Source organism: Passer domesticus, chromosome 3 (assembly GCF_036417665.1).
Source record: "Passer domesticus isolate bPasDom1 chromosome 3, bPasDom1.hap1, whole genome shotgun sequence".
NCBI lineage: Eukaryota > Metazoa > Chordata > Aves > Passeriformes > Passeridae > Passer > Passer domesticus.
The window spans coordinates 2,042,402-2,065,084 of NC_087476.1; the positions used below are offsets into that span (position 1 = coordinate 2,042,402).

The following is a 22,683-nucleotide window of genomic DNA, read 5'->3' on the forward strand; positions in this document are numbered from 1 at the left end:
GGGGAATGGGGAATGGGGAATGGGGAACTGGGAATGGGGAATGGGGAATGGGGAATGGGGAACTGGGAATGGGGAATGGGGAATGGGGAATGGGGAATGGGGAATGGGGAACTGGGAATGGGGAATGGGGAACTGGGAATGGGGAATGGGGAATGGGGAACTGGGAATGGGGAACTGGGAATGGGGAACTGGGAATGGGGAACTGGGAATGGGGAATGGGGAATGGGGAATGGGGAACTGGGAATGGGGAATGGGGAATGGGGAATTTAAATAGAATGGGAAAAGAGCCTGGATTTGGGGAATTTTTAGGGAAAAGGGGCCTGGGAGTCTCCCTGTGCCGGCCCCGTCACATTCCCAGCAGATCCCAACACATTTTGAAAATAATAAAGAAATGAACTTTACATTTATTTCTTAATAAAAAAAGCTGGAATTGGATGGGGTTGAAGCTCCCGGGATCCCATCCCAAAGAATTCCGGGATTTTGGGATCTCTCGGAGCTCCAGGTTGGGATTTTCCGGCTCACGAATCCCGAGCTGGGATTTTAATTCCAGCAATCCATAAAAAAACCCAAAACAAGTAAAAAAGGTCATCCCAAAAATTAAAAATTAAAAAAAAAAAATCCCCCAGAGCAGAGATTTTTGGGGTTTTGTGAGGGAAAAAATTTAAACTGGATTTAATGATCATTTAAATCAAATTAAATTATAATTTAAACTGAATTAATTATCATTTTAACCTGAATTAATTGTTATTTTTACCCAAATTGGGGATTATTTTTGCCCTGGCAGGGGAAGGGTCCAAGGAGCCAACAAAAAAATAAAATAAAATTCCAGGAATGATTGCAAATGGGATATCAGAAAATTGCCCAATTTCTGGAATATTAAAATTAAAAAATTTGTTTTTTAAATTGATTTTTGCAGGCGTGGAAAGGAACTTCCTCCTCTCCCGGATACAAAATTTCGGGAAAGAGGAAACTGGGTGGGAGAAAAAGACAAAAAAAAAATCACATTTCCACTGCCCCAAAATCCCGGGAATTTGGAGAAGGGCTGGGAATTCCCCGGGGCTGGAAACGGGGGGAGAATCCCAAATTTTGGGATCGTGGGAAGTGCTGGGGTTGGAATGGGATGGGCTGGGATCTCTCCCGACCCCAAAAACCCCAAAATTCCGGGATTTTCCGATTTTTTTTCCAGGTGTTTGGTGTCCCCGTGTCTCAGGGTTATCTGCCAGAATTAGATTGATTTAGAAATAGGAATTATTTTTAATTTTATTTTTATTTTTATTTTTATTTTTATTTATTTTTATTTTTTATTGTATTTATAGTTATTTATAAATTAAATTTATTTTTTTTTTAATCAACGGACGCTGCGGAGCCAAGGCAGGGAAGAGGCTGCACTGCCCTGCCCTGTCCATTCGCGTCGCAGGACAGAGGGGCAGGACAGAGGGACAGAGGGACAGAAGGACCGAGGGACAGACATAGAAATCACACCTCCCGCGTTTTAGCGAGATTTGTCCTCAGCGCGCACCCGTCGGCAGCCGCAGAGGCTGCTGGGAGTTGTGGTTTTTAAACTTAGCACAACTAGTGCGCACGCGCAGCGCTGCCCCTTGCCGGAGAGGGGAGGAGCAGGCGTTCGCTGATTGGCTGAGATGAGGGCGGTGGGCGGGGCCATAGGCCGTGGCGGGAATTGCGGCTGTGGGAGAGTCCGGCGCGCGCGGTACCGGCCGGAGGGGGCGGGGCAACGGCTGGGGGAGGCGGAGCGACCCGAGCGGAGCCGAACCGGCCCGAACCGACCCGACCCGAACCGAACCGGCCCGAGCGGAGCCGAACCGGCCCGAACCGAACCGAGGGGAACCGAACCGAACCGGCCCGAGCGGAGCCGAACCGGCCCGAACCGAACCGAGGGGAACCGAACCGGCCCGAGCGGAGCCGAACCGGCCCGAACCGAACCGAGGGGAACCGAACCGGCCCGAGCGGAGCCGAACCGGCCCGAACCGACCCGACCCGAACCGAACCGAACCGAACCGGCCCGAGCGGAGCCGAACCGGCCCGAACCGACCCGAACCGAACCGAACCGGCCTGAGCGGAGCCGAACCGGCCTGAGCGGAGCCGGACCGAACCGAACCGAACCGAACCGAACCGAACCGAACCGAGGGGAACCGAACCGGCCCGAGGGGAACCGAACCGAACCGGCCCGAGCGGAGCCGAACCGGCCCGAACCGACCCGAACCGAACCGAACCGAGGGGAACCGAACCGGCCCGAGGGGAACCGAACCGAACCGGCCCGAGCGGAGCCGAACCGGCCCGAACCGACCCGAACCGAACCGAACCGAACCGGCCCGAGCGGAGCCGAACCGGCCCGAGGGGAACCGAACCGAGGGGAACCGAACCGAACCGGCCCGAGCGGAGCCGAACCGGCCCGAACCGACCCGGCCCGAGCGGAGCCGAACCGGCCCGAGCGGAACCGAACCGGCCCGAGCGGAGCGAACCGAGCCGGCCCGAGGGGAACCGAACTGAACCGGCCCGAGCGGAGCCGAACCGGCCCGAAGGGAACGGAACCGGACTGAGCGCAACGGAACCGAACCGGCCTGAGCGGAACCGAACCGCCCGAGGGGAACCGGCCTGGACCGAGCGGCTGTGAGTGCCGGGGCCGAGGGGAACCGGGCCGAGGGGAACCGGGCCGAGGGAACCGGGCTGAGGGGAACAGGTGGGGTCTGGGGGCCGGGCCGGGCCGCGGTCGGTGCCGGCGCTGAGGGAACCGGGCTGAGGGAACCGGGCTGAGGGAACCGGGCCGAGGGAACCGGGCTGAGGGAACCGGGCCGGGCCGCGGTCGGTGCCGGGCTGAGGGAACCGGGCTGAGGGAACCGGGCCGGGCCGGGCCGCGGTCGGTGCCGGGCTGAGGGCTCGGCGGGGCTGCGGAAGGGCTGGGGCGGCCCGGCCGCTCCGCTCCCTCCGCCTGAGCGTGTGGAGAAGGCTCCTGGAGAGCCCTCGGCCAGGAGCAGGGAAAGGCCGGGAGGGAGGGAAGGGTGGGAGGGCTGGGAAGGGGCTGAGCGGGGAAGGGGACGGGGATCGGGTGAGATCCTGGGGAGAGCTGGGGCTGAGGGGCTGCTGGAAGTGGGGAGGGGGGGGATCAGGTGAGATCCTTTGGGAAATGCTGGGGCTGAGGGGCTGCTGGGGCTGGGGAAGGGGCTGAGGTGGGGATTAGGTGAGATCCTGGGAAGTGCTGGGGCTCAGGGGCTGCTGGAGCTGAGGTGGGGAAGGGGCTGAGGTGGGAAGGGGATTAGGTGAGATCCTTTGGGAAGTGCTGGGCTCAGGGGCTGCTGGAAGTGGGGAAGGGGCTGAGGTGGGGAAGAGAAGGGAAAGGGGATGGGGGCTTGGCTGGGGAGGGGGTTTGGGTGAGATCCTGGGGGAAGCTGGGGTTGAGGGGCTGAGGTGGGGAAGGGGCTGAGGTGAGGAAGAGGAAGGGGAAGGGGCCGGGGCCTTGGCAGGGGAGGGGAAGGAGCGTTAAGCAAGAGGCAGGGAAAGGCTGGCAGTGAGGGAATGGGGAAAGGGGCTGGGGGTGAGGTGACCAAGGGGCCCGAGGTGGCCGGGGGGTCTCGGGTGGGGAGTGGGGAAGAGCTGGGCCTGAGGAAGGAGGTGGTGGAGGGGAGGAAGGGCCTGGAGCAGGGGAAGGGGCTGGGGTCGAGGGGGCAGGGGGTCCTGAGGTGTCGGAGGAGCTGGGGCTGAGGGGTGCGGGATGGGAAGGACTGAGGGAATTGGTTTTTATTGGATGTCAGGGTTTGGAGCTGCCCTGGGCTGGGTGACAAGATGGGATTGGGGAAGGAGCTGTGGGGAGCGAGGGGGATTTGGGAATGGGGGCTTGAAGGCGGCAGCAGCAGCAGGTGGGGTAGGAAGGGTTGAGGGACTGGGGAAGGAATTAATGGGGATTTAGGGGTGAATTTGGGATGGTGCTGAGGAGCAACAGAAGGGGAATGAGGGATTGCAGTGGATAATGCAGAGAGGAATAACCTGGCATGGGCTCTGGGAGCGGGAGGGTGAAGGGCTGGGGAGAGGCGTGAGCAGCAGGAAATTGGTGCTGGAAGCACAGACGTGATGCAGCCATTTCTGGCCAGGACGCTTCCGAGCCCAGCAGCCCGTGGTTTATTGGAAAGTCAATCCCCGTGCCCCGGGAGGCCTGGCCTCCCCTGTGCCCCCCGCCAGGGAACGTGCCCGCCGAGCCCCGCTCCGATCGACGGCGCGGAGTTACCATGGATATGGCTGCGCTGCCTCTCCTCAGGAAACCCTTGGGGAGGACAGCTCCAGCTCACAAGTTTGGTGTTTTTCCCGTCCTCTGCCAGGCGTTGCTGCCGTGAATCCGGAGCAGCCGTGAGCGCCAGCGCGGCCTGCGAGGCCGGGGCCCGCCCGAAGCCGGCGCCGCGTGGGCCTCGAGAGGATGCCCTGCAACGTCCCCGGTGAATAAACGGGCAGGAGATCTTTCTCCTTTTAATGCCTTTGTTGAGAAGAATCAGCTCAGGTGGGGAGGAATCGCCGCCGCTGCTCCCAGCGTGGCACGGAGGAGGAGGAGGAGGAGGAGGATGGTGCAGCTCTGTCCTGGTCTGCAGGCAGAGCTGGGGGTTCCGTCCTCACGGAGAGCAGCAGATTCCTGCTTTTGGTCCAGCACCCCGGGGCGTCTCTTCAATCAGCATCTTTCAGGTCGGGGTGAGAAGCAAAAAGGATCCAAGCAGGTACGGGACTGCGCTCCCGTCCTCAGACGTCACTCAGGTCACTCGTTGGCTCGTGATTTTAGGGGTTTTTCCTGTGAAAACGGTAAAAATTCGGGGCGCAGTGCATTTCTCATCTGCATACCGGCTCTGATGTCATTGCTGGGTCTGCCCCGTGTCCCTCCCTGGCCAGCATCAGGGGGACAAATGTTCACCTGGAGGAGGGAAGGATCCAGGAACTCCTTAGAGCCCTTCCAAGAGCTGGGGGTGTCCAGCCTGGAGAAGGGAAGGGTCCAGGGGCTCCTCGGAGCTCCTTCCAGGGTCTGGGAATATTCACCTGGAGAAGGGAAGGATGCAGGAACTCCTCAGTCCAGGAACTGGGGATGTTCACCTGGAGAAGGGAAGGACTTAGGAACTCCTCAGAGCCCTTTTCAGGGCCTTGGGAATGTTCATCTGGAGAAGAGAAGGATGCAGGAACTCCTCAGAGCTCCTTCCAGGATCTGGGAATGTTCACCTGGAGAAGAGAAGGATGCAGGGGCTCCTCAGTCCAGGAGCTGGGGATGTTCACCTGGAGAAGGGAAGGATCTGGGGATTCCTTGGAGCTCCTTCCAAGGTCTGGGAATGTTCACCTGGAGAAGGGAAGGGTCCAGGGACTCCTCAGTCCAGGAGCTGAGGGTGTTCACCTGGAGAAGAGAATGATGCAGGAACTCCTCAGAGCTCCTTCCAGGGGCTGGGAATGTTCACCTGGAGGCGGGAAGGATCCAGGAACTCCTCAGAGCCTTTCCAGGAGCTGGGGATGTTCATCTTGGAGAAGAGAAGGATCCAGGGAGAGCTCAGAGCTCCTTCCAGGGTCTGGGAATGTTCACCTGGAGAAGGAAAGGATCCAGGAACTCCTCAGTCCAGGAGCTGGGAATGTTCACCTGGAGAAGAGAAGGATGCAGAAACTCCTCAGAGCCCTTCCAGGAGCTTTGTGAGTCCAGCCTGGAGAAGGGAAGGCTCCAGGAACTCCTCAGAGCTCCTTCCAGGAGCTGGGGGTGTCCAGCCTGGAGAAGGGAAGGGTCCAGGGGCTGGGAATGTTCACCGGGAGAAGGGAAGGGTCTGGGGACTCCTCAGTCCAGGAGCTGGGAGTGTCTAGCTTGGAGAAGAGAAGGATCATGGGGCTCTTTGGAGCTCCTTCCAGAAGCTGGGAATGTTCCCTTGGAGAAGGGAAGGATCCAGGGACTCCTCAGATCTCTTTTCAGGGCCTTGGGAATGTTCACCTGGAGAAGAGAAGGATGCAGGGGCTCCTCAGAGCCTTTCCAGGAGCTGGGGGTGTCCAGCTTGGAAAAGAGAAGGATCTGGGGATTCCTCAGTCCAGGAGCTTTGTGAGTCCAGCTTGGAGAAGGGAAGGATCCAGGGGCTCCTCGGAGCTCCTTCCAGGGTCCGGGAACGTTCACCTGGAGAAGGGAAGGACTTAGGAGCTCCTCGGTCCAGGAGCTGGGGGTGTTCACCCAGAGAAAGGAAGGAGCTGGGGACTCCTCGGAGCCCTTTCAAGAGCTGGGGGTGTTCACCTGGAGCAGGGAAGGAGGCAGGCCTCCAACCCCCGGAAAGGCCGGGCGCCTTCCCGCCGGAAGCGCAGAGCCGAAGGATCTCCAAAGGAGCGCCCGGCTCCCGGGGCGCGAGGTGGGACCGAGCTCACGGCGTTCTGGGAAACCCTGGAGCAGCTGGGAAACCCAGCCCTGGGGGAACCAAACCAGGAGGAAAAAGTTTGGTGGAATTTTGAGGATTTTTGACCAAAGTTTGGTCAAAATTTGAGGATTTTTCACCAAAGTTTGGTTGAGTTTTAAGAATTTTTGACCAAGCTTTGGTCAAGTTTTGCGAATTTCTGACCAAACTTTCATTTAGTTTCAAGAATTTTTGACCAAACTTTTGTTAAGTTTTAAGGATTTTTGGCAAAATTTTGGTTGAGTTTTAAGAATTTTTGACCAAACTTTCGTTAAGTTTTGAGAATTTTTGACCAAAGTGACTGAAGTTTGGTTGAGTTTTGAGGATTTTGGATAAAACTTGGTTGAGTTTTGACCAAAGTCTGGTTGAATTTTAAAAACTTGACAAAAGTCAGGTTGAGTTTTGAGGATTTTTTTGCCTCATTAATGGGTGAAGAAATCTGGGAATCTCCTCCAGGCCAGAACCTGGAGCAGCTGGGAAATCCAGCCCTGGGGGAACCAAACCAGGAGGAAAGGGCTTGGAAAAAGTTTGGTTGAGTTTGGATGATTTTGGACCAAATTTTGGTGGAGTTTCGAGGATTTTTGACCAAATTTTGGTCAAGATTTGAGAATTTTGGCTGAGTTTTAAGGATTTTTGGCAAAAGTTGGGTTGAGTTTTAAGGATTCTTTTGATCAAAGCTTGCTTGAGTTTTAAGGATTTTGGTCAAGGTTTGGTTGAGTTTTGAGGATTTTTGACCAAAGTAGTTTTAAGCATTTTTGTCAAATGTTTGGTTGAGTTTTAAGGATTTTTGGCAAATTTTTGGTTGAGTTTGGAGGATTTTTGACCAAACTTTGGTTGAGTTTTGAGAATTTTTGACCAAACTTTTGTTTAGTTTCGAGAATTTTTGACCAAAGTTTGGTTGAATTTTAGGAATTTTTGGCAAAAGTTTGGTTGAGTTTTAAGGATTTCTGACTAAAGTTTGGTTGAGTTTTGAGGATTTTGGATAAAACTTGGTTGAGTTTTGACCAAAGTCCGGTTGAATTTTAAGAATTTTTGACAAAAATCTGGTTGAGTTTTGAGGATTTTTGACCAAAGATTGGTCGAGTTTTGTGGATTTTTGATCAAAGTCTGGTTGAGTTTGGAGGATTTTTGACCAAAGTAGTTCTAAGCATTTTTGTCAAATGTTTGGTTGAGTTTTAAGAATTTTTGACCAAACTTTCGTTCAGTTTTGAGAATTTTTGACCAAAGTTTGGTTGAGTTTTAAGGATTTTGGTCAAGGATTGGTTGAAGTTTTGAGGATTTTGGATAAAATTTTGGTTGAGTTTTAAGGATTTTTGACCAAAGTTTGGTCAAGATTTGTGGATTTTTGACCAAAGTCTGGTTGAGTTTGGAGGATTTTTTGACCAAACTTTCGTTGAGTTTTGAGGATTTTTGACCAAAGTCTGGTTGAGTTTTGAGGATTTTTGACAAAAACCTTGGTTGAGTTTTAACGATTTTGGTCAAGGTTTTGTTGAGTTTTGAGGATTTTGGATAAAACTTTGGTCAAGTTTTGTGGATTTTTGACCAAAGTCTGGTTGAGTTTTAAGGATTTTTGGCAAAAGTTTGGCTGAGTTTTAAGAATTTTTGACCAAGCTTTGGTCAAGTTTTGAGAATTTCTGACCAAACTTTTGTTTAGTTGCGAGAATTTTTGACCAAACTTTCGTTAAGTTTTGAGAATTTTTGACCAAAGTTTGGTTGAGTTTTGAGGATTTTGGTCAAGGTTTGGTTGAGTTTGGAGGATTTTTGACCAAATTTTGGTCAAGATTTGAGGATTTTTCACCAAAGTTTGGTTGAGTTTTGAGGATTTTGGATAAAACTTTGGTTGAGTTTTGACCAAAGTCCGGTTGAATTTTAAGAATTTTTGACAAAAGTCTGGTTGAGTTTTGAGGATTTTTAAATTAATTTTGGATTTTTGCTGTTTTTCCTCCTCAGGAATGGAATCCCACCAAGATCTGGAAGTTCTGGAGGTGCCGGAGTTCTCCACCTGGAAAGCCAGAGGTTTTTCCATCGGGAAATTCAGATTTTTCTGCTCCCATTTCATGGACAAAACTTTATTTATTTGTATGGTCACTCTCAGAGGAATTCCCACCAAAAAATCGGATTTTATCCCAAATTTGGTGTTTGGTGTTTGTGTTCGTCGCTGGAGAAATCTGGGCTTGGTTCTGGGTTTGATTGGGGGTTTTTTGGTGTTTAATTGGGGGTTTTTTGGGGTTTAATTGGGATTTTTTTGGTGTTTAATTGGGATTTTTTTGGGGTTTAATTGGAGGTTTTTTGGGGTTTAATTAGACTTTTTTGATGTTTAAGTGGGATTTTTACAGTGTTTAAGTGGAGATTTTTGTGGTGTTTAACTGGAGGCTTTTTGGTGTTTAATTAGATTTTTTTTGGTGTTTAATGGGGGATTTTTATAGCGTTTAATTGGGAGTTTTTTGGTATTTAATTGGAGCTTTTTCAGTGTTTAACTGGAGGTTTTTCAGTGTTTAATTGGGATTTTTTGGTGTTTAATTGGGATTTTTATAGCATTTCACTGGAGTTTTTGTGGTGTTTTAACTGGAAATTTTTTTGTATTTAATTGCTGGTTTTTTGGTGTTTAATTGGGATTTTTATAGCATTTAGTTGGAGATTTTTTGGTGTTTAATCTGCATTTTTTTGGTGTTTAATTGGAGTTTTTCAGTGTTTAGCTGCAGGTTTGGTTTCCCTGGAGGAAGCACCCCGAGGGGCCGAGCTGCTCCGGAGGGGGAGGAGGAGCAGCTCCCGAAATTCCGTGTGGGGGGCGGGATGGGGACGTTTGGGTGGGAATTTGGGATTCCTGCTGCAGCCTCTGCTTGAGGCACAAAGCCACGGAGAGGATTTTCCTTTCCTTTCCCCTTTTCCTTTTCCTTTCCCATTTTTCCTTTCCCATTTTCCTTTCCCATTTTCCTTTCCCATTTTCCTTTCCCATTTTCCTTTCCCATTTTCCTTTCCTTTCCCATTTTCCTTTCCCACTTTCCCATTTTTTTCCTTTCCCATTTTTCCCTTTTCCTTTCCCATTTTCCGTTCCTTTCCCATTTTTTTCCTTTCCCATTTTCCTTTCCCACTTTCCTTTCCCACTTTCCCATTTTTTTCCTTTCCCATTTTTTCTTTCGCATTTTCCTTTACCATTTTTTTCCTTTCCCATGTTCCTTCTTCCTCTTTCCCATTTTCCTTTCCCATTTTCCTTTCCCATTTTCCTTTCCCATTTTCCTTTCCCATTTTCCTTTCCCCCTTTCCTTTCCTTTCCTTTCCTTTCCTTTCCTTTCCTTTCCTTTCCTTTCCTTTCCTTTCCTTTCCTTTCCTTTCCTTTCCTTTCCTTTCCTTTCCTTTCCTTTCCTTTCCTTTCCTTTCCTTTCCTTTCCTTTCCTTTCCTTTCCTTTCCTTTCCTTTCCTTTCCTTTCCTTTCCTTTCCTTTCCTTTCCTTTCCTTTCCTTTCCTTTCCTTTCCTTTCCTTTCCTTTCCTTTCCTTTCCTTTCCTTTCCTTTCCTTTCCTTTCCTTTCCTTTTTTTCCTTTTTTCCCTCCCATTTTTTCCCCTTTTCCATTATTTTCCCCCCCCCTTTCCCCCATTTCTCCCCTGCCCAAACCACCTCACACTTTGAAGCATTGTGGGAGCTTTTGTGTGAAAAATCAGCTTTTTTCCATCACAAAGAGAGGAGGAGGGGCTGCAATTCTGCTGTCAGCATCTCCTACAGACAGAAATTCCTAATTATTGTTCTCAAGGAGCAAAAACCTTCAATAATCACCCAAAATTCCAGGCAAAAAAACTACCTGGAAAATCTCCTTGTGCAGGATATGAGGAAAAAACCCTCGGGGTGCCCCCAGGGGAGCCTGAAATCAGAATTTTTCCCGATTTTTTTAATGGGAATAATTTTCCCTGCCCTTCCAGAGGAACCCACGGCACTTCCCACCATCCCCGAGCCCCTGCGGCCAAACCCGGAGCGCTCCTGCTGGAAAATGTGGAGCTAAAAATAACCCCAGGAGGGAAAAAATTCCTTAATTTGCTGCTGGAATTGCAGATGGATTGGGTTCAGACGGAATAAAAAAAGGAATGTTCCAATATTCCTCATTTTTGCCCCAGGGCCGGGCTCGGAAATCCGCGGTGTCATCCGGAATTGTGCCAGCCGTGAAGGACCAGGAATGTTCCGGAAGGTTCCACCCCTTGCAGCAGGAATTGCCTCCTCCCAGCGCTGAGCGTGGCTTTTTCCAGGGGTGGAAAAATCCCGCTCCGACAAAGCCGGGCTTGGCAAGAGCCGGGTTTAAACCCGGGTTTAAACCTCGCCGCGCGCGGTTCTCGCTCCCCGCGGGGACGACGATTCCTTGGATCGTCACAACTTTATTGTCACAACTTTGTATCATCAAACTTTATATCATCACAACTTGATCATCACAACTTTGTATCATCAAACTTTATATCATCACAACTTTATTGTCACAACTTCATCGTCACAAATTTATCATCAAAACTTCATCACAACTTTATCGTCACAGCTTTATCATCACAACTTCATCGTCACAACTTTATTGTCACAATTTTATCGTCACAACTTTTATCGTCACAACTTTATCAGTCATCACAACTTCATCATCACAACTTTATCATCAAACTTTATATCATCGCAACTTTATCATCACAACTTGATCACCACAACTTTATCACAACTTTATCATCAAACTTTATCAATCATCACAACTTTACCATCACAACTTTACCATCACAACTTTATTGTCACAACTTCATCGTCACAAATTTATCATCACTTTATCATTACAACTTCATCATCACAACTTCATCGTCACAGCTTTATCGTCACGTTATCATCACAACTTTATCATCACAACTTTATCAATCATCACAACTTTATCACCGCAACTTTATCATCACAACTTCAGCTTTATCATCACAACTTTATCGTCACAACTTCATCATCATTTTATCATCACAACTTTTCTCATCACAACTTCATCATCACAACTTCATCGTCATAACTTTATTGCCACAACTTTATATCATCAAACTTTATATCATCACAACTTTATCGTCTTAACTTTATCACCACAACTTTATCACCACAACGTTATCGTCACAACTTCATCATCACAACTTTATCGTCACAACTTTATTGCCACAACTTTGTCATCACAACTTTGTCATCACAACTTCATCGTCACAGCTTTATCACCACAACTTTATCATCAAATCTGTATATCATCAAACTTTATATCATCACAGCTTTATCATCACAACTTCATCACAACTTTATCACCACGACTTCATCGTCACAACTTCATTGTCACAACTTCATCATCACAAATTTATCATCAAACTTTATATCATCACAACTTTATCGTCACAATTTCATCATCACAACTTCATCATCACAGCTTTATCATCACAACTTCATCGCAACTTTATCACCACAACTTTATATCATCACAACTTCATCATCACAACTTCATCATCACGACTTTATCCCTGGATTTTTTGTTGTCTCTTGCCCCCCGCGACCCCGCACTCCGGATCACCGAGAGCCTTCCTTATGGAATTCCTCCTCCTCCTCCTCTTCCCGTTTTTTTCCACGTGTCGGAGCCCTTGCTGCCGGCAAAGTTTTGAATTCTCCTGGCAGAGTGATTTATTTCAGAAATGTCACCGGCCCCGCCGGGTTTCTGCTTTTGACTGAAATCCCATTAAAAAGAGGTGGAAAAGGTCGGAGCTCTGAGGGGAATGTTCCGGAACTCTGGAATTGCGGAGGTCACAGGACACCCCCCCGCCCTGGGGCTCTGGGCTGGGCAGGGGGAGGGAGGTGCTGAGAAGGTTTAATGGGATCATTCCTGGTGGGAAAGGGAATTCCAGCCCATCCCCGAGGAGATCCCGAGGATCTCCAGGATCCGCCGTCCCCTCGGTGCTGGCACTTCAGGAAGTGTCTCCTTCCCTTTTCCATCCACAAGTCCCATAAAATTCCATAAAATTCCCCCAAAACCGGGGTGGTTTGGATGAACAGCGGCCCTAAATCCCACCCCATTCCAATCCCAGCATTCCAAGGTTTCCCCAACTTCTCCTTGGACACTCTCAGGGATTCTCAGGGAATTTCCACCAGCAAAGCTTTGAATTCTCCTGGCAGAGTGATTTATTTCAGAAATGTCACCGGCCCTGCCGGGTTTCTGCCCCACTTTTGACTGAAATCCCATAAAAAAGAGGTGGAAAAGGTCGGAGCTCTGACGGGAATGTTCCGGAACTCTGGAATTGCGGAGGTCACAGGACACCCCCCCGTCCTGGGGCTCTGGGCTGGGCAGGGGGAGGGAGGTGCTGAGAAGGTTTAATGGGATCATTCCTGGTGGGAAAGGGAATTCCAGCCCATCCCCGAGGAGATCCCGAGGAGATCCCGAGGATCTCCAGGATCTGCCGTCCCCTCGGTGCTGGCACTTCAGGAAGTGTCTCCTTTCCCTTTTCCATCCACAAGTCCCATAAAATCCCATAAAATCCCATAAAACCGGGGTGGTTTGGGTGAACAGCGGCCCTAAATCCCACCCCATTCCAATCCCACAATCCCAGGGCACTCCAACTTTTCCTTGGACACTCCCAGGGATTCTCAGGAACTCCTTCCCAAATCCCACCCCAAGCTCCCTTTCCCAGGGAATTCCCTCCATTCCCAGCTCTCCCAGCCTGGAGTTTTCCATCCCATCCCATCTCCTCTCCAGGAAGGAACTTCAGGATCCAGAGGCTTCCCTGGGAATTCTGGACTCAGGGAAGAGTCTCCCTTCCCTTTTCCATCCCCAAATCCCATAAAAATCCCTGGGGATGGATCCTGAGTGTCCTGGATCCCACAATCCTGGAAGGTTTGGGATTCATGGAGCTTCAATTCCATCCCATTTTTTTTTTTTTCCATGGGGAAAAAGAACGGGATAATTTGGGAAGCAGGAGCCTGCAGCAAGTTTGATCCCCGCCACCCTCAGCTGCTGCTTGTGTCACCTCAGGGGGACAATTCAGGTTCTGACCTCAGCTCCTCCCGGGAAAGGATCAAATTTGGGAATTTCGGGGGACGGACAGACGCGGCCGAGCCCGGTGTGAATAAATAAACACGGAATTTATTCCCGAGAGACGCGCCCCATGAACCAGGAAAAGCTGACAGCAGCAGAAAAAAGGCGTTTTTCCCACCAGGACACCCCAAAATCCTGAAATTCATCCCGAGGATGCAGCAGGATAAACCCAGATGATGAGACACCTGGAACGTCCCAGAGCTGCTCCTCCAGAGGAGACGATGTCCCATTTCCCAAAATCATGGAATGAGGAGGGACCTCCAGGATCATCGAGTCCAACTCTGGAGCTCTTGGCAGCCGTGGGCTCTGGCAGAGGGAAATCCTGGGCTTCAGGATTTCAGGATTTCAGGATGAGGCTCTCCAGGACCATCATTCCAGCCACTTCACCATGTAGGGCCCCTCCAGCTCGTAGCCGATCTTCCTGTAGTAATCCCTGGTGCCGACACCTGCGAGGAGGAGGAGGAGGAGGAGGAGGATGAATTCCTGGGACAAAGCTGGAAAAGCCAGGCCGGGCAGGCCAGGCCCTTCCACGGAGCAGCGGCGCCGCAGCGGGGGCGTTAGCTCGTTAGCAGCTGGGCTAATTACAGAGCTGCAGCTGCGCCCTGTGCCCCGCGCCCTCCGAGAGGGAGCGGAACCCGGGAATGACCAGGGATCGTCAGCGGGGCTGAAGGGCCCTACAGCCCCCCGGGGCCATTCCGGGAATCGGGAATGAGCTCAGCTCCATTCCAGCCGCTCCCTGTGCCCCACGGCCTCCGAGAGGGAGCGGAACCGGCTCGGAGGAACGGGAACGGAACCCGGGAATGACCAGGGATCGTCAGCGGGGCTGAAGGGCCCTACAGCCCCCGGGGCCATTCCGGGAATCGGGAATGAGCTCAGCTCCATTCCAGCCGCTCCCTGTGCCCCACGGCCTCCGAGAGGGAGCGGAACCGGCTCGGAGGAACGGGAACGGAACCCGGGAATGACCAGGGATCGTCAGCGGGGCTGAAGGGCCCTACAGCCCTCGGAGCCATTCCGGGAGTAGGGAATGAGCTCAGCTCCATTCCAGCCGCTCCCTGTGCCCCGTGTCCAAGAGGGAGGAACCGGCTCGGAGAAACGGGAACAGAACCCGGGAATGACCAGGGATCGTCAGCGGGGCTGAAGGGCCCTACAGCCCCCGGGGACATTCCGGGAGTTGGGAATGAGCTCGGCTCCCCTCCAGCTGCTCCCTGTGCCCCGTGTCCGAGAGGGAGGAACCGGCTCGGAGGAACGGGAACGGAACCCGGGAATGACCGAGGGAAGGGCCCAGCTGCGGGATCGTCACCGGGGCTGAAGGGCCCTACAGCCCCCGGGGCCATTCCGGGAGTTGGGAATGAGCTCAGTTCCTCTCCAGCTGCTCCCTGTGCCCCACGGCCTCTGTGCTGAGCTCCGAGAGGGAACAGAACCCGGGAATGACCAGGGATCGTCAGCGGGGCTGAAGGGCCCTACAGCCCCCGGGGCCATTCCAGGAGTCGGGAATGAGCTCAGCTCCACTCCAGCTGCTCCAGTGGGCACAATCCAATTTCCTGCTCCAAGAGCCTCTTCCCTGCCCGTCCTCTCCTGCCCGGGAAGAAGGCCCAGCTCCGTGTCCTTCCCTCCTCAGCTAATTAGCCACAGGTGCACTAATTACTCATCGGGGAGGGAGGGAGGGCTCGGCGTCATCGGCGGCGCAGGATGGAGAGGACTCGGCTCTCCAGGCCCTCCTGCATCCCTCTCCAGGCTCCTGGAATCTCCAGGGCTTTCCTGGAATGGGCAGGAATGACCTGGTAACCCTTTCCTGCCCACGGGGCTGCTCACACAGGTTTGGTTAAAATGCTCCTCAGCGTTTCCTGAATGTGGATTTCAGAGTTCCTGAAAAGTTTAAAATCCCAAAGAATTCCCATCCAGCATCCCTGTGTCCCTGTCCATGGCAGGATCCCAGCTCCTTCATCCCTCTCCAGGCTCCTGGAAACTCCAGGGCTTTCCGGGAATGGTGGGAATGGGCAGGAATGACCTGGTAACCCTTTCCTGCCCACGGGGATGCCCTGGGCTGCTCACACAGGTTGGGTTAAAATGCTCCTCAGCGTTTCCTGAACGTGGATATCAGAGTTCCTGAAAAGTTTAAAATCCCAAAGAATTCCCATCCAGCATCCCTGTGTCCCTGCCCATGGCGGGGCTTGGAGCTGGAGGGTCTTTAAGGTCCCTCCCAACCCCAACCACTCTTGGATTCATGCCACCATTCCAAACGGGATCAATTTGAGGTCTGGAAAAGGCACCCGAACCCCAGACCCGAAATGTCCTCGTGCCCCCATTCCAGCAGCTGGGAAGACCCTGGAGAACCACCAGGAACCCCAAACTGGGGAACACCTGAGCAAATTCCCCTCCCAGCAGTGACACAGTCCCTGTGACGTCACAGCAGGGACCAAGGACCCAAATTCACTCAGCTTTTGGAGCCTGAAACCAAGGAAAACCCAAAAAATGTGAACACATCCATTTTTACCATTTTCCTGACCTCTGGTCTGGAGTAAACCGTGACCTCAACCAACATCCTGCCCAAAAATCATCCCCTGGGTTCATCAGCAGAGCAGCTGGGGCACAAAACACCAATTTTGGCTCTGAAAGATCATCCACAACCCCAAATAACTTGGAAAAAGGGTCGGCAGCACCTCAAGGTGAAGGACAACCAAATAATTGAACGGATGGTTTGACACCACTTCCATCAGAGCTCCGAAACAATTCCCTTCTTTCCTTTATTCCCTGGAAAACGTGGGGGGTTTGAAGGCAACACCTCGGGGCGCTTCCATGAATCTGGAGCTGCTCAGGGCGCCAGGTCGGCCCCGCTGGGTCCGAGCCACTGGCGTGTCCCCGTGTCCCAAGGTTCCGAGTGTCTCCATCGCCATCCCAGCCCTGCTCAGGCAGGAACGTCTTCCACAAAATGTCCCTCAGTGGGGAAGTTGGGAGATGCCTGGAGTGGAGCAGGTCCTGTGTCCCCATGGAGAGAGCGATTCCAGAGCTGGAGAAGAACCCTGGAATGGTTCTTCTCCAATGCCCAACGCTCCTGGAAGGTCTCCATGGCCCAGGATCTCCTCCCAGATAATTTCTGCTCTGAAATCTGAATCTTTTCCCAAAGCTGGTGGGACCTGTCCAGGCAGAACCCTTCTGGTGTTTTCCAGGGAAAAACAACCTCCAAAAAATATCCCAAAAGAATTATCCCGCAGGATTGGAAGAGCAAGACGAAAAACTTGGCTTTCCAAGGCAGAAGTGGCCGCATTCCCCACCCTGCAGCTTTAGGAGAGGGATTGAACGTTCAACATTCCGCATCCAACCGCGGCAGAGCTCGGGCTGAGCAGGATCCATCCAGATCCAGATCCAGCAGATCAGAGGCTCGGATCCACCTGCCTGGATGGAAACCCACGGCCAGGAGCGCTCCTGGAAGGTCTCCATGGCACAGGATCTCTTCCCAAATAATTTCTGCTCTGATTTACCCCAAACACCCCAGAGCTGGTGGGACCTGTCCAGGCAGAATCCTTCCGCTGTTTTCCAGGGAAAAACAACCTCCAAGGAATATCCCAAAAGAATTATCCCGCAGGATTGGAAGAGCAAGACGAAAAACTTGGCTTTCCAAGGGAGAACTGGCTGAATTCCCCACCCTGCAGCTTTAGGAGAGGGACTGAACGTTCAACATTCCACATCCAACCGCGGCAGAGCTCAGCAGAGTGGGATTCATCCAGAGCCAGATCCCGCAGATCAGAGGCTCGGATCCACCTGCCTGGATGGAAACCCACGGCCAGGAGCTCTCCTGGAAGGTCTCCATGGTGCAGGATCTCCTCCCAAATCTTTTCTGCTCTGATTTACCCAAACACCCCAGAGCTGGTGGGACCTGTGCAGGCAGAACCCTTCTGGTGTTTTCCAGGGAAAAATACCCTCCAAGGAATATCCCAAAAGAATTATCCTGCAGGATTGGAAGAGCAAGACCAAACCCTTGGCTTTCCAAGGCAGAACTGGCCAAATTCCCCACCCTGCAGCTTTAGGAGAGGGATTGAACGTTCAACATTCCGCATCCAACCACGGCAGAGCTCGGGCTGAGCTTGGCAGAGCAGGATCCATCCAGATCCAGATCCAGATCCAGATCCAGATCCAGATCCAGATCCAGATCCAGCAGGAGGACAGAGGCTCGGATCCACCTGCCTGGATGGAAACCCACGGCCAGGAGCTCTCCTGGAAGGTCTCCATGGCACAGGATCTCTTCCCAAATAATTTCTGCTCTGATTTACCCCAAACACCCCAGAGCTGGTGGGACCTGTCCAGGCAGAACCCTTCCGGTGTTTTCCAGGGAAAAACAACCTCCAAAAAATACCCCGAGAGAACTCTCCTGCAGGATGGGAAGAGCAAGACCAAACCCTTGGCTTTCCAAGGCAGAACTGGCTGAATTCCCCACCCTGCAGCTTTAGGAGAAAGATTGAATGTTAAATATTCCGCATCCAACCGCGGCAGAGCTCGGCAGAGCGGGATCCATCCAGATCCAGATCCAGATCCAGATCCAGATCCAGATCCAGATCCAGATCCAGCAGGAGGACGGAGGCTCGGGTCCCACCTGCCTGGATGCAAACCCACGGCCAGGAGCCAGGGGAGGCTTTTTGGAAGTGTCCCCCCCCCCACAATCTTCGAGTGACACATCCTCTGCCAACGGCGAATTTAATCCCCTTTTGGAGCCCTGGAACCGTGGCGAAAGCTGCTGATAACCCCCCAAATCCTGGAATTTGCATCCCGAAAATGAATGAAATCCATGCTGGAAGCCTGCCCGGAGCAGGGGACAGAGGGAAGTGGCTGAAGCACCGGGGACAAACACAGCCCAGAGGGACGGACGCGGGCACGGGACCGCGGCAGCACCAAATCCACAAATCCACAAATCCATAAATCCCTAAATCCCCGTCTCTGACTCAGCCCTGCCGCGCGGGAACACCGACACGGCCTCCGAGCATCCTCCAAGATCCCCCGGCCACGGAACTGGGTGGAAATGAGGATTTTTCAGCATCGTTAACGAGCTGCTAATAGTTCATAAAATTCCCGCGGCAGAGACGTTCCCCATCTCCACCTCTTCCCTGGCAGCCACCGGGATCTTCTCCCGGGATGGGAGTCCGGGCTCGTCCTGACTCGCAGATCCTTCCCCTCCAAATATTCCAGGGATAACCGAGCTGGCTGAGGTGCCAGCTGCGGTTTTCCGGGTTTTTCTGGGAGGAACCACCTGGAGCGGGGCTTTGCCTGTGGAAAAGGGAGCCTGGACATCCCAGGGGATACCTGGAAGATCTGTGGGATCTTCCAGGGTGCTGGGAAAAGGATCAGCCAGGAGGACATGACACAGTTTTTCCATAAAATCTGTGGAATCCTCATCCCTGGGAATGTTGCAGGTTGGACAAGGCTTGGAGCAAGCTGGGATGGTGGGAGGTGTCCCTGCCCACGGAACGGGGTGGGATTTCGGGACCTTGCCCACCCAAAGCATCCTGGAATTCTGTGGAAGAACCGTGTGACGTTCACCAAAATACTACGGATTTCACCCGGAATGAGCAGCGAGTCTCAAGGCAGACACGGGAATTTGGGATGACCACGGGGATTTGGGATGGCTAAAGGAATTTGGGATGGCCATAAGAATTTGGGATGGCTAAAGGAATTTGGGATGGCCATAAGAATTTGGGATGGCCACGGGAATTTGGGATCGGGCACAGGGATTTGGGATGGGCACAAGAATTTGGGATGGGCACAAGAATTTGGGATGGGCACAAGAATTTGGGATGGCCAAGGGGATTTGGGATGGGCCACAGGGATTCAGGATGGCTATGGGAAATTGGGATGGGCACAGGGATTTGGGATGGGCACAGGGACTTGGGATGGGCACAGGGACTTGGAGTGGCCATGAGAATTTGGGACAGCCAAGGGGATTTGGGATGGGCCACAGGGATTCAGGATGGCTATGGGAAATTGGGATGGGCACAGGGATTTGGGATGGGCACAGGGATTTGGGATGGGCACAGGGACTTGGGATGGGCACAGGGATTTGGGATGGGCACAGGGATTTGGGATGGGCACAGGGATTTGGGATGGGCACAGGGACTTGGGATGGGCACAGGGATTTGGGATGGGCACAGGGATTTGGGATGGGCACAGGGATTTGGGATGGGCACAGGGATTTGGGATGGGCACAGGGATTTGGGATGGGCACAGGGATTTGGGATGGGCACAAGAATTTGGGATGGGCACAGGGACTTGGGATGGGCACAGGGATTTGGGATGGGCACAGGGATTTGGGATGGCCGCAGGGATTTGGGGTGGCTATGGGAAATTGGGATGGTCACAAGAATTTGGGATGGCTACAGGAATTTGGGATGGCCACAGGGAGACCCGTGGACACTCCAGGGTTTGCTTTGGAGCCAGACCCCACTCTTGAAGCTGGCAGCACCAATTTTTGAGTTGAAGGGTCAAATCCAGGCTTTCAATCCATGGAAATGCAGGAAAACAGGAAGAGGGAGGATTTTTCCCTTGTCTCTTGTGTTCTGGATGCTGATGGAAAATCCACGAGTTTGGGAACTGGAGCTGGGAATGCATCCACGATTTTCTGCGCGTTTCCTTTGGCGTTTCTGCTTCCCTGGGATTTATCTCCAGGGAAAACACGAGGCTGTTCCATGTGAATCCCAACAAATCCCCCGCTGGGAACGGGAACAACGGGGAGCAAGCAAAGGATCAGAGATAACCAAAAACTGCCTTATCAGCACCGAGGAAATGGGGGAAAATCCCAATTTTTAGCATGTCGGAGCAATCCTGGAGAAATTCTGAATTTACAAAACCAAGGAATGATCCCTACAGCAAAGATTTTTGTTTTAAACCAGAGAATTGGAAATGGATTTTCTGGAAGTTCCTGAAGATACTGAGAAGGTAAAAATCCTTGGAAAATTAGGATTTTGGAAATGTTCCCCAGAATCCTGGGATGGTTTGGGTTGGGAGGGACCTCAAACCTCATCCGTGGGCAGGGACACCTTCAACCATCCCAGATTTTTCCAAGCCCCATCCAACCTGGCCCTGGACACTTCCAGAGATCCAGGGGCAGCCCCAAATTTTGGGAAAACTGTGCCAGGGCCCCAATCCTGCTGAGAAAACAGGAATCTGGTATTATTTATTTGAAAAACAATTAAAAACCCAATTAATGCCACTCTAAACCAGAGCTCTGGAAGAGATTTTTGGTTTTTTTTTCCCAAGCCACGAGCGCCGGGGTCGAAGCGACTCCGCGGGATCGATATTCCCAGAGGGATTGACCCAGGGATGGGAGAGCCACAGCAGCTAATTAGGGCCCTAATTGAGCCACGTCCTGATGCACTCACGCTCTGCTCCCATCATCACGGAATGACGATCCCAAAATGAGAATTTTGGGATCAAAACCACAAAAAAGCAGCGGCGGAGTCAAACCCCTGCGGGAGGAATCCGCCCCCAGTTTTTAATGGAAAATGCAAGTTGGGATTTGTCTGGGGTTCTGGTTTTTTTCCCTTTTTTTCCTGCTGGGAACGCTTCCCGGAGATTTTAATTGGTGTTTTCACAGCCCCGGCCGCGTCGGGCTCTGTCCGTTGGAAACCGCGGATCCCAGATGGAAAAGGGAATTTGGGAATTCTGCGTGTCGCTCGTCAGCTCAGCAGAGGCTCAACACCGGTGGCCGTGGAGATCCGAGAGCAGAAAACCGGGATGGACCCCTGGAATTGCACTCCAGCCCCCCAAAAATCCCTGCTCCACTTAAATCTAGAGTGGATTTGATGGGAATAGGGAATAGAACATTCCTTGTGGGGCTGGATCTGGGAATGTGGGGCTGCAGAACATTCCTGATGGATCTGGGAATGTGGGGCTGCAGAACATTCCTAATGGATTTGGGAATGTGGGGCTGCAGAACATTCCTGATGGATTTGGGAATGTGGGGAGGCAGAACATTCCTGATGGATTTGGGAATGTGGGGCTGCAGAACATTCCTGATGGATCTGGGAATGTGGGGCTGCAGAACATTCCTGATGGATTTGGGAATGTGGGGCTGCAGAACATTCCTGATGGATCTGGGAATGTGGGGCTGCAGAACATTCCTGATGGATTTGGGAATGTGGGGCTGCAGAACATTCCTGATGGATTTGGGAATGTTCAGGTGCAGAACATTCCTGATGGATTTGGGAATGTGGGGCTGCAGAACATTCCTGATGGATTTGGGAATGTGGGGATGCAGAACATTCCTGATGGATTTGGGAATGTGGGGCTGCAGAACATTCCTGATGGATTTGGGAATGTGGGGAGGCAGAACATTCCTGATGGATTTGGGAATGTTCAGGTGCAGAACATTCCTGATGGATTTGGGAATGTGGGGAGGCAGAACATTCCTGATGGATTTGGGAATGTGGGCAGGCAGAACATTCCTGATGGATTTGGGAATGCTCAGACACCGAACATTCCTAATGGGGCTGGATTTGGAATGTGGGGGTTCAGAACATTCCTGATGGGGCTGGATTTGGGAATGTGGAGATGCAGAACATTCCTGAGGGGGCTGGATTTGGCAACGTGGGAATTCAGAACATTCCTGTCGAGGCTGATCCGACTCCTCACCCAGAGCAATAAAATCCAGGGGCGAAGCCCCAGCACCCGAACGGGATTTTTGGGAAAAACCCAACGGAACGATGAACGGCGGAATTTCGGGAACTGATTTTTTTGAGCGAGACCCATCCCAGAGATTCCAGACGGGAGATTCCCTCTCAGTGATCCCTCCACCATGGAATCATCATTTCCTCTCTGCCCCCACGGCCCAGCACCCCCAGCTCGGGGAACGGCTGAGATCTCTGCCTCCAATCCAACAGAAATGGAATATTCTGGAGATAATTCCACAATTTCTGCCAGGATTTTGGGAATTGCTGCCGTGGGGCGGCCGTGGGGCAGCGGGAGGGACGGGGACAGGGAATGTGTCTGCTCCTCAGCCCGGATCTCTCCCAAGTCCAGGCTCTGGGAGGTTCTGAGGCTGCTCCAGAGGTGAAGCTGGAATATCCAAGGCGGGCGATGGATTTGGGATGAGTCACCGAGCATGTGAGGCATCCATGATCCATCTTTTCCCTGTGGGCTCCGGGATGATGAGCTCAGTGATGCTGAGAGCCTGCAGGGAATCTCAGCGCTGGGAAGGACCTTGGAATGTCCCAGTCCATGGGCAGGGACACCTCCAGTGCC

The 22,683-nt window shown here is 52.2% G+C and overlaps 1 protein-coding gene and 1 long non-coding RNA gene across 3 annotated transcripts in view; one reads left to right on the plus strand and one right to left on the minus strand.

The window, feature by feature from the left end:
* LOC135295793 (uncharacterized) overlaps positions 1-8,982 on the plus strand; it is a 69,296-nt gene extending 60,314 nt beyond the window's left edge. The window contains exons 5-6 of one of the 2 annotated variants that reach the window (XR_010357847.1): positions 4,684-4,715; positions 5,933-8,338. This is a non-coding gene — a long non-coding RNA (uncharacterized LOC135295793). The other variant, XR_010357846.1, reaches the window with a different exon arrangement.
* A 4,504-nt stretch (positions 8,983-13,486) lies between these two features.
* ELP3 (elongator acetyltransferase complex subunit 3) overlaps positions 13,487-22,683 on the minus strand; it is a 159,287-nt gene continuing 150,090 nt past the window's right edge. The window contains exon 15 of the mRNA XM_064411527.1: positions 13,487-13,904. Coding sequence (XP_064267597.1) covers positions 13,828-13,904 — 77 coding nt within the window. The 3' untranslated portion in view covers positions 13,487-13,827. The remainder of the gene's footprint in view (positions 13,905-22,683) is intronic.